Source organism: Rhinatrema bivittatum, chromosome 3, assembly GCF_901001135.1.
Source record: "Rhinatrema bivittatum chromosome 3, aRhiBiv1.1, whole genome shotgun sequence".
In the NCBI taxonomy this organism is placed as follows: Eukaryota; Metazoa; Chordata; class Amphibia; order Gymnophiona; family Rhinatrematidae; genus Rhinatrema; species Rhinatrema bivittatum.
The window spans coordinates 578,531,696-578,543,706 of record NC_042617.1 but is presented as its reverse complement, the minus strand read 5'-3'; the positions used below and the strand labels follow the sequence as shown (position 1 = coordinate 578,543,706).

The 12,011-nt window shown below is 40.8% G+C and overlaps 1 protein-coding gene across 2 annotated transcripts in view; it reads left to right on the top strand.

The window, feature by feature from the left end:
- The window catches only part of SLC2A12 (solute carrier family 2 member 12), a 109,610-nt gene that overhangs the window by 8,228 nt on the left and 89,371 nt on the right, over positions 1 to 12,011 (top strand). For both annotated transcript variants that reach the window (XR_003855762.1, XM_029596606.1), the window contains exon 2: positions 7,872 to 9,221. Coding sequence is in view for 1 of the 2 variants with exons in the window: in XM_029596606.1 (XP_029452466.1) it covers positions 7,872 to 9,221 (1,350 nt within the window). In the remaining variant the exon portion in view is untranslated. The remainder of the gene's footprint in view (positions 1 to 7,871; positions 9,222 to 12,011) is intronic.

Here is a 12,011-nt window from a genome sequence, read left to right as displayed (position 1 = left end):
GGTTTATAAAAATAATAAATAATAATAATAAGATACTGGACTTAGTGGATCATTGATATGACCCAGCATGGCTGGACTTATGTTTTTAGAATTCATAAATATGGTCCATGGATAAAACATTTAGGATAGGAGAGTAATACCAAGGGGTACGCTGCGATGGTGCAAAATTCTCTGTGTATTTTGCCATACTGAGAGTTGTATGTCCTCTCTTAACCAACTCATGATCCTGCCACTTGACCTTCGCACCGAAACCTCCACACCCACCTTTAAAAAGAAACTCAAAACCTGGCTCTTCCTCCAAGCATACCCCCAATCACCTTCACCACCTATAAACACCTTAACCCAACCTCCATCTAGTACTAGTACTAACACCCCTACCACAGGACCTACACCCATCCCCTCAAGACAACCACAAACCCCTCACTTATCATCCACACAATAATCTATCTCTTATTAGCACCGTACATATCTTTTTACCCCTTTCACTGTTGCCCTTGCGCATTTTCAAATGTTGCACACAACCTATGTACATACCACTTGTTCATTGTTTCCCTGTACATACTTTCTCCTCACGTTTCCGTCTTCACCCCCCCTGTACATACTTTCTCCTCACGTTTCCGTCTTCACCCCCCCCTGCCCCCCCCTTTGTCTCGACCAGCCCCTCCCCTCCCTCCCCTATTTATTTAGTTATTGATCTGTTACTATGTTCTAGGTTACACAATGTTCCTTGTAAAGGCTTTGCCTATATATATCCTTGTTTTAAGTTATCTGTAAACCGGCACGATGTGCAAACGGTTGCCGGTATATAAAATTAAATAAATAAATAAATAAAATAAGTCCACACAACAACTTTCTGAATAATATCATTCCTACAAACAAGGTTAGGCCAGACCGGGTGAACTGAATGACATTTTCTTACTTGATTCAGTGTAAGGTTTTTTTGTAATAGGGAGAAGAGACACACTAGGCCAGTCAGAAATTAGATGATTTTTTTTCCCCCAGACTTCCTCTTAACCTGCGTGAGGCTGTTAGATCTCTGTGCAGCTCAGTGATCCTATATCCAAGTCTTGTGGCACACCTTTTCCCGTCGTGGAAGTTATATGAGGGCAGGGGCAATAAACTCACCGGACTGAACGCCTTGCGCGGTGACAGGATCCTAGGCTTGGCCATATTCCTTTAAATAGAGCTTCAGAGATTGCATTTGGCCCATCCGTTGGTAGTGCAGAACAGTTGGTCAGACATATGCGTTTGCTCAGGCCTTTCATCCATTGGAACTATGCAATCTATGTCTTAGCATTCTCTCAGCTTCCTTAGGTTCAATACACAAACCCACATCTCCCCTACAGCCACACATAATGCTATTGCTGGATTTACTTCCTCTTTAAGCAGTGAGATTCTCTGTTTACTCTCCACAAACTCATACACCACACTTGGCAGCAATTGAAAAGTTGCAATGGAGAGCACTTTTGAAAAATCCTTTTACCATTATGATTCTCATGAGGATGCAGTGAGCACACAAGCCAACTCACCAATTGCAAGCTCTTTCTTTTTGCCTTTACAGGCTTTCCGTAACTAAGAAGTGAGATTTTATGAAAGTAGATTGCGAGGCAGCGCCCCCTAGTGTCCTCCTTGTGAGCAGGTGCAGGACCAGGCTGGGAGCCTGGAGTATGTCTATGGGCGGGACCCTGCCGGGTGGGAGATGCTCGGATGTTTGGGCCCAGTGCAGGGGAGGATAAGTTGCTGGGCCAGCAGGGAGAGAATGGGCCCTGTGGATCTGGGATTAAGAGCTCCAGGTCTGTCTGAGAGTAGGAGCTCCAGACCTCTCTCTGGGAGAGAGGTAGGCAAATTTCTGGGAAGTGCCTAAACACCAGATCCTAGTTTCACCTATACCCCCTTCAAGACCCAACCACGTCAGATCTGATCTTCTCACCTGTTTAAGACTTCTCTGATTCATCAGTCATCCTTAACTCATGCATTTCTCGCATATTTTGCACATCAACATGGTCTATATACTCTCATACCACAATTTAGTCTACCCTTTAATTTTTTCTAGATATTTATTCTCGCTATAAACATACCAAACATTTACCTACGTCCTGTGGAAGAGTTACTACTATTATTATCTATGTAATATTTAATTTATTATTAATAATTATATGTTATAGGTTATCTGCTAGATGTTATACGTTATATGTTAAGAAACACTGTTCCATGTAACGCCTTTTGTGCGAAAGTTTTGTTCTATGTAAACCGACCTGATTCGATACTTGTATTGAGAATGTCGGTATATAAAAATCCGAAATAAATAAATAAATAAGAGATACTGTGAAGGTCTTCTGGGAAATGCTTAGTGTGTAACTTACTGAGAGTGGAGGACAGGTAGACTTCTGGGAAGTACCTGGTTAGCTGAGACTAGAGAGTAGGCTTTGTGGTTTGTAACTGTGTTGAGTGTAGCACTGTAAATAAACACAATGAGGTTACAGCAGAGTCCGAGAGTGATTCCTCTGGCTGTGTGCAAGTCCTTGACCGCTTGTGTGCCACATAGATATATGCCCATTGAGTTCAAACTTCTTTAAATTACGCATGTTTGTGCAATGATGGGCTCGAGAAGATCTAAAGGAGGACAAAATACACGTTGGAAATGAAACTAATGTGTTCCATGTTTACAGATTCTTTCTTGACCCAAATCCTTGGATCGGCACCAATCATTCAAAATCTCAATTGAATCTGAAGTCCCAGTTTAAAAATCCTTCTTCAGACCCATTTCCAAATGACTCATTAAGAAGTAATCACTCACGGTAGCCTTATGCTTACGTATCCCAGGCACTCATTTGCACATGAGCTGGGCTGATGGGTTCTTTCCCACAGCTGACGATGGAGGAGAAGCTTGTTCTTCAAAGCCCTACTGGTGGAGGACTGTGAACTGCTCTTCTCGAATAAAATACATCGCCACTGGCTGACGTTCCCAAACTCCAATTTTATGCATGTAAATGAACTTTTGAAAATTGCTCGATGGGACGTGCACACAGAAGTGATGTGGGGCATAATTTTATGCGCTACTGCAGAGAGGCATTCCTGGGGAAAGGGAGCAAACTGACATGTCGTCTATTTTAAATTTTTCAAAAGAATGCCCACAAGTATACATGCAAAGAGTTATACCTGCTCCCAAGCTGTGTGTGCATGTCAGCACCAGTTACCCACAACCCCCCATGAATTTTCAAAGCAGATATATGCGCACAAATTCACGTTGAAAATTCCTGCTAAAGTCTGTGGATAAAATGTACTGTTTGAAAATAACCCCCTATGGTTTTTTTTTAAAATATTCTTTTCAATCATTGAAGTAAAAATAGTTTTTTGCACATAAATCCTTTTTGAAAATTACCTCTTTTCAGTCTATATTCCATCCAGTGATGAACTGGCATCTCCTTGAATTCCCAGGATTATATAGGAGTCTCTTTCCAGTGTTGAGCAATTCCCATTTACTCCAGTCCATTGAGTTAGATAAAATTACCTGACCAGTATCTCCTTTCTCCCAAAACTGCATAACCCCTGGAAACTTCTGGATACTGGTTCTAAGCTGACCTTATCCTAAAGATCCCATCAGCTGAGGGTCTCTGTATGGCCAGAGGGTTATTGGGTGGTAATCTGTGTGTGTCGGGGGATCATTTGGAATAGTGTTCCCTTACTTTTTTCAAATAGGTGGCTCTCCTAACTGTATCCCATGCACCATGACTCCATCTCCCACCCTGAAAATGCACTGGCCTGTACCATACTATCTCTGTAGTAGGGCATGTATTTAATTAATTGTTATTAAAGCTATTAAGGCTGTGTCTTACATTTGCTCCACACTCTAGAAACTTAGAAACATGACAGTAAAAATAGACAGTATAGTCCTTCCAGCCTGCTCACCCATCCAATGAATTTAGCATTATAATTCTCCTCACTTCCTTAGAAATCCCCTATAATTATCCCATGCTTTCTTGAATTCAGATACTGGTTTTGTCTCCAACACCTCCACTGGGAGGCTGTTCCACACATCCACTACCCTCTCTGTAAAGAAATATTTCCTAAGATTACTCTAGAGTCTACCCCCTTTCATTCTAATCGCATGACTCCTCATTCTAGAGCCTCTTTTCCATTGAAAAAAGCTCACCTCCTGTGCATGGAAAACCTTTGAGATTTTTTAATGTCTCTATCATATCTCCCTATCTCACCTTTCCTCTAGGGTATAATGTTTATATCTTTAAGGCTATCCCCATATGCTTTAGAATGAAGACTACTGACCATTTTAGTAGCCACTCTATGGACCGACTCCATGCTCTTTATATCCTTTTGAAGGTGTGATTTACAGAATTGTACACAGTATTACAAGTAACGTCTCACCAGGGACCTATACAGAGGCAATAACATTATCAGTCAGAGATTCTGTCACTGATTATCTATCTCTGGAAATTTTTAAAGTCAATTCACATACAATAAGCGCATTCTTTTTCAAATGCACATTTTAATGTTGCATTCACAGTCTGCGGGCAGGCCCGTGTTCTGCCATCCTTACCTCCAGCCGCGAGGCCAACGCAACCTCTTCTGGCACCGGGGAAAGCCCCCTAATAGAGACGCGGCAAGCTGCCGCGTTTGGCTGTCCTGATGTTGCCGCTGACACTGATGAGGACCCAGCGTGGAAGCGTGGTAGGCTGCTGCGTTCAGCCTGCCTCTGACGCCGCTGCTTCCCTGGGCTCGCCTAAGGCGCGTGCGTATCTGACCTTGCCCCTCTTAAAGGGCCCGCGGTGGGAAAAGGCCAGCAGTGCCCGATGATGACATCTCTCTAGCATGGGCCTATAAAAATCCACTTAAGCAGCTCATCCTTGCCTCGGCAATAGATTGATTACTGTTGGTAGAGCTAGTTGCCTCAGTGTTCCTGGTCTTCGTTCCTGTGTTCTTTGTATTCGTCCTGTGGTCAGTCTTCCATTCTTCAGTGTCTTCTCCTGCCCGCTTGTGCTATTCCTCATCTCCCTGCCTGCCTTTCCACTCCGTCTTCCCTCGGATGGATCTCTGGTTTTGACCTCGGCTTGCTCAACCCTTGACTACGACTGAACTCCGCCTGCCACTGACCACTGCCTGATTATCATCTAAAATTGAACTCCGCCTACCACTGACTACCACATGACTCTCGACTACGATTGACCTCTACCTGCCTTGACCGCTTCTTGTCTCCGATCTCATCTGTACCTACCCTGCCCCGGAACCTCGCCTGTGACTCGCCCATCTCCACGGACTTCCACCTCGTCAACAGAGGCCCACGCCTAAGTCCTGCCAACCTAAGGAAAACGAGGGCTGGTATGGGTGAAGCTCTAGTTGGGCCTCTGCCGAACCTAGCTCCGCCAGCTGATGTTGGGGAACTGCAGGGCTCCACCCTGCAGGTTTCATCAACTCCATTTCAATCCAAGGGTCTTTGTCCGCAACATTTAACATAAGAAAATGCCATACTGGGTCAGACCAAGGGTCCATAAAGCCCAGCATCCTGTTTCCAACAGTGGCCAATCCAGGCCATAAGAACCTGGCAATTACCCAAAAACTAAGTCTATTCCATGTTACCATTGCTAATGGCAGTGGCTATTCTCTAAGTGAACTTAATAGCAGGTAATGGACTTCTCCACCAAGAACTTATCCAATCCTTTTTTAAACACAGCTATACTAACTGCACTAACCACATCCTCTGGCAACAAATTCCAGAGTTTAATTGTGCGTTGAGTAAAAAAGAACTTTCTCCGATTTAGTTTTAAATGTGCCCCATGCTAACTTCATGGAGTGCCCCCTAGTCTTTCTACTATCCGAAAGAGTAAATAACCGATTCACATCTATCTGTTCTAGACCTCTCATGATTTTAAACACCTCTATCATATCCCCCCTCTGTCGTCTCTTCTCCAAGCTGAAAAGTCCTAATCTCTTTAGTCTTTCCTCATAGGGGAGCTGTTCCATTCCCCTTATCATTTTGGTAGCCCTTCTCTGTACCTTCTCCATCGCAATTATATCTTTTTTGAGATGCGGCGACCAGAATTGTACACAGTATTCAAGGTGCGGTCTCACCATGGAGCGATACAGAGGCATTATGACATTTTCCGTTTTATTCACCATTCCCTTTCTAATAATTCCCAACATTCTGTTTGCTTTTTTGACTGCCGCAGCACACTGCACCGACAATTTCAATGTGTTATCCACTATGACACCTAGATCTCTTTATTGGGTTGTAGCACCTAATATGGAACCCAACATTGTGTAATTATAGCATGGGTTATTTTTCCCTATATGCATCACCTTGCACTTATCCACATTACATTTCATCTACCATTTGGATGCCCAATTTTCCAGTCTCACAAGGTCTTCCTGCAATTTATCACAATCTGCTTGTGATTTAACTACTCTGAACCTTTTCTCATGTGACACTATATCCAATTGCCATGCACAGTTAAAATAAATGAACTTTAATCTTGTTTTTAGAATAAAGGTTTTCCTTATTTTCTCAAGTGTATTGATCTGGATACTTTGATAGCTCCAGTTACCTTGTCAAATCATTGATGCATCAAAATGTTCTCATTTTCTTTACTTGTTCATTGTGTTGTACCTTTTTGATTTTTTTTTTTTGACCTAGCAGTTTCTTCCTGCTTATTTGAGCTTCTCACCCAGTTGGAATCTATCCTAACTTTGCTACAGTGCTGTGGTATTTTATGCTCCCACCCATCCAGCCCTCCTAAGGTATAGGAATGCTGTATCCCAGTCCCACCTGCAGAGCAAGACCTGGTTCCTGGAATCAAACTGCATGGCAGTGCTGTTGGTATACCATTGTGCCAACCTGTTCATTTGATTTTATTATCTGAAACAAAATTAAATGGCTTAGAAAGAAATGGCAGATTAAATAGAATGTGGAGATGTACAAAGTCATGCACATAGGTAAAAACAGTGCCAACTACAGGTACACAGCACCGTGTTCCGTACTGGGAATCAGTAGGAAAAGGACCCCTGTAATCCGTATGGACAATACATTGAAATTCTTAGCTCAGTGTGCAGTGGAGGTCAAAATAGCCAATAGATCGTTAGGGATGATCTGAAGGGGAATGAATAATAAAACAGAAAATATCATATTGCCTCTGTATTGAGCCATGGTATGACTGCATCTTGAGCTCTCTTTGCATTTCCGGTTGTCCCATCTTGAAAAAGACATAACGGAACTGGAAAAGGTACAGAGGAGGGCAACAAAAAATGATACAGGGGATGAAACAGCTCCCCTAGGATGACAGACTACATAGGCTCTTCACCTTGGAAATGAGACGGCTGAGAGGGGACATGATAGAAGTTTATAACATCATGATGGAATGGGTAAATAAAGGGTGGTTTTCCTTTTCAAATAATACTAAAACAAGGGTACACTGAGTTAAAACAAGTCAGAGAAGGTACATGTTCATTCAGCGCACAACCTAGCTGTGGAATCTATTGCCAGAAGACGTGATCAAGGTGACTAACGTACCAGGCAGGGTGTAAATGGAAACGTCCCTAGCACATTTTTAGGTAGGTAGACTAAAGAAAGCTATTGCTATCCCTGGGAGTGAATAACAAGAATTAGATCTACTTTTTGGTATCTGCCAGGTACTTGTGACCTGGATTGGCCACTGTCCGAGACAGGATGCTTGGCTCAATGGATTTTGATCTGATCCAGCATGGAATTTCTTATGTTTTTAGTTTCTTTAATACCGCAAGGTTATCTTTTTTCATGAATGTCGGTATATAAAAGTGTTAAATAAATAAATATCTTACAAGTCAATATTCTATAAATGTTCATTTTGTAACCGTTTTTTTTTTTCTCTTTTCTTCAACTCTAGGATGTGGAACGTTTACTCTTCTTTCATCTGTTATTGCTTCTGTAAGTGGACTTCTGGTGGGCTACGAGCTAGGGATAATCTCTGGAGCCCTTCTTCAGCTCCATAGTTTGCTAGAGCTTACCTGCTCACAACAGGAACTAGTGGTAAGCTCGCTTTTGACAGGAGCTTTATTAGCATCACTTACTGGTGGTTTCCTGATAGACCATTATGGAAGAAAAACTACTATCATCATATCATCATGTTTACTTGTCCTGGCAAATCTACTCTTGATATCTGTTATAACATACGAAGTTCTCATTATAGGACGTGCCATCATAGGAGTTGCCATATCACTGTCTGCGATTGCAACATGCGTTTATATTGCTGAGATTGCACCACAACATAAAAGAGGTCTACTGGTATCCTTAAATGAACTGATGTTTGTCGTGGGCATTCTTCTTGCCTACGTTTCAAATTATGTCTTTGCTGCTATTTCCCATGGCTGGAAATACATGTTTGGCCTCATTATTCCATTAGCTACTTTGCAAGGTATTGCCATGTATTTCCTTCCAAAAAGTCCTCGATTTCTACTTAAGAAAGGTCATGATGCCAAAGCTCGCAGAGTCCTGCAAAGGCTAAGGCCAGCTACCGACACTACTGAAGAGCTTGCTGCTGTTAAGGATTCCCTGAAAGCAGAACACCAGTACAGCTTCCTGGACTTATTTCGTTCCAAGGACAACATGAGGGCCCGAATGTTGATAGGCCTCACACTAGTATTTTTTGTGCAAGTTACGGGTCAGCCTAACATTGTATTTTATGCTTCTACTGTTCTGAAGTCAGTTGGATTTGACAGCAATGAAGCGGCTAGCCTGGCTTCCACTGGAGTCGGGGTCGTTAAAGTAATTGGCACAATCCCAGCAATCTTTTTTGTGGATAAAGTTGGAAGCAAACCTTTTCTTTGCATTGGGTCTGCAGTCATGGCCGTGTCATTGATCACTATGGGAGTTGTAAGTCTGAAAATAGACATAAATTTCAGTAGTATTTGTAGAAGCCATGCTCAACCCAACCAGTCACGGGAAGGTGCGCTGTTTCATGACGCAAGAAACTTGACCAGCAGTGATTCCCTCAAAGCTGAGTTGGTTGGTATAACTGCACCTAACAGTTTTCTGCACATAACACCAGAAAACTTGGAAACTACCAAGACAGAAGGCTGGAACTGGAGAACTGCAGTAGTCCGTACATCTGCAATAAAACAAACCGAGCATCCTGAGTCAGTAAAGAAAGACACTCCAGTTCCAGCTGTTTTAAAGTGGACATGCTTGGCAAGCTTGCTTGCTTTTGTTGCTGCTTTTTCCATAGGTCTCGGACCAAGTAAGTATTCACAGATCTTTTTTTTTTTTTTCTTGCATTGATAACGGTATTAACTTCTTTTCATGGTAAGTCAGCTTTACAGTGGTTGAAATGTAATTACACAGCTCTTTGCTTAATTGTTGACAAAGATTTAAAAAATGTATGCTGGGCTGGAGCCAGTATTTCACACGGTTTAGTTTGTAGAGGATTAGTAACAGAAATAAAACAGGATTCAGTAAATTGTACAGTAGGCAAGAATGCTTAATAAAAAATGAACAATAGAACCAGGAGGCAACATCAACAGAGCAAGGCCCTCACCAGGGAAGAAGAAGTGCCAGCCTGCTACACAGTGAGAGTCGTTTTGAAAGGCTATTTCCACAGATGAAACGGTACTTTATCTGCAGAAATGGCTTGTTATAAAATGTCTTACTTGCCATGCGGGCAAACTTACACATGCATGTTCTTTATGTGCATAAGTTTATCTGTACTGGGCGGAGGCGGTGCTGGGGGAGGGAGAGTTGCGGGAGGAGTTTGGACTCACATGCACACTTTTGCATTTTCAAAAGCCCGCATGTAAACATTCCCCTAGATGTTCAGCGTACATAACATCAGGGTAAATTTGATGGGATCATTTTCAAAGTGAACTTTGTAGTTTGTAAGTCTGCTTTGAAAATTGGTGTAACTCGCATGCATATTTGCTGCTTAATTTAAGCAGACTGTTATAAAATTACTCCCCAAAAGCACACTTTGGCTTTATTAAGGCAGACCTTGTGAAAATATATAAATCTTTGATGAAAACGTGCTAAGGGCTTGTTTCATTAAGAGCATTACCCTTTAAATAAAGAACGGTACAGTAAGACTTTACAGGAAAGACTAAAGAGGTTAGGACTTTTCAGCTTGGAGAAGAGACGGCTGAGGGGGGATATGATAGAGGTGTTTAAGATCATGAGAGGTCTAGAACGGGTAGATGTGAATCGGTTATTTACTCTTTCGGATAGTAGAAAGACTAGGGGGCACTCCATGAAGTTAGCATGGGGCACATTTAAAACTAATCGGAGAAAGTTCTTTTTTACTCAACGCACAATTAAACTCTGGAATTTGTTGCCAGAGAATGTGGTTCGTGCAGTTAGTATAGCTGTGTTTAAAAAAGGATTGGATAAGTTCTTGGAGGAGAACTATTAAGTTGTATTAAGTTCACTTAGAGAATAGCCACTGCCATTAGCAATGGTTACATGGAATAGACTTAGTTTTTGGGTACTTGCCAGGTTCTTGTGGCCTGGATTGGCCACTATTGGAAACAGGATGCTGGGCTTGATGGACCCTTGGTCTGACCCAGTATGGCATGTTCTTATGTTCTAATCAATCTCCACATAGAGAAATCTAATTATTTTATAATAAATTGTGCAAAAAAGTTTTATTCACAAATATTGTAAACAATGACATCTATAAAATCAACACACCCATACTCACATTCATTCTTTAAAAACCAACACACTATTGACACATCAGATTTTATACAAAGTTTCCAAAAAGTGCAAAAACAGCATAAAAAATAATTATCATATGTGATAGAAATACTTTTCTTCATTCAGTTTCCAATCTTTTAACGGGGTACATTACTCATGTATACCCTACAATATTCTTGTAAGTGTCCTTCAAATAAATTAGCATAAAAGATTGTTTATTTGCTAAATTGTTTGTTTCCGTGGGAAACAAACAATTTAGCAAATAAACAATCTTTTATGCTAATTTATTTGAAGGACACTTACAAGAATATTGTAGGGTATACATGAGTAATGTACCCCGTTAAAAGATTGGAAACTGAATGAAGAAAAGTATTTCTATCACACATGATTATTTTTTATGCTGTTTTTGCACTTTTTGGAAACTTTGTATAAAATCTGATGTGTCAATAGTGTGTTGGTTTTTAAAGAATGAATGTGAGTATGGGTGTGTTGATTTTATAGATGTCATTGTTTACAATATTTGTGAATAAAACTTTTTTGCACAATTTATTATAAAATAATTAGATTTCTCTATGTGGAGATTGATTAGGATGTTCTAGAGAATATCATTTTTCAGATATCCCTAGTGTTGAGTTACCATATGTTCTTATGTTCTAACATGTTGAATTCAGATTGGAAGCACAGCTGCTTGCCAGAGTCCAATCCATCACCAGAACAGTATTAGCATTTTGCTTCATAGCATTTTCTTCATTGCTTCAGTAGACCAAGTTTGTATGGTATAGGGTCAGATTTAAGCAGCTCAAAAAAAAGAAATATGCATCAAAATCTGCATAACAGTTCACTTGCACAACTTTGAAACATCCCATCTTTTGCTAAAGGATTTAACTTCCTGCAACATCTAGAAGGAAAAAAAATTCCATGTTAAAAAAAAATAAATTGTGGAAGCAAAAAAGTATGCAAAAGATCATGTGGGACTTCTGTCTGATTCTTCAGCAGAAGAGCTGCAGGCAATCTTTGTGTTTGCAAGCTTCTGCTGTGGATTGCTTTTTACCTTACTGGAGTTTATTTATTTTATGTATTTATTTATTTGAGGTTCTTTATATACCGCCATTCGTTTAGTAACATCACGACGGTTCACATACAACAAAGTTTCAGCAGCAGTGCTAGAACAATTAGAAAGTAGCAACAGTGCTTTACAATTAACGTTCAACTAAGGAAGGACCATTAGAAAAATATAACAATGCTAAAATAGAGCAACTGAAAGAAGGTATATGGCAATGTAAAACAGTAGTAATAGTAATAAAATAATTACAATAGGTTAATGCATGAAATATATACAAATAGA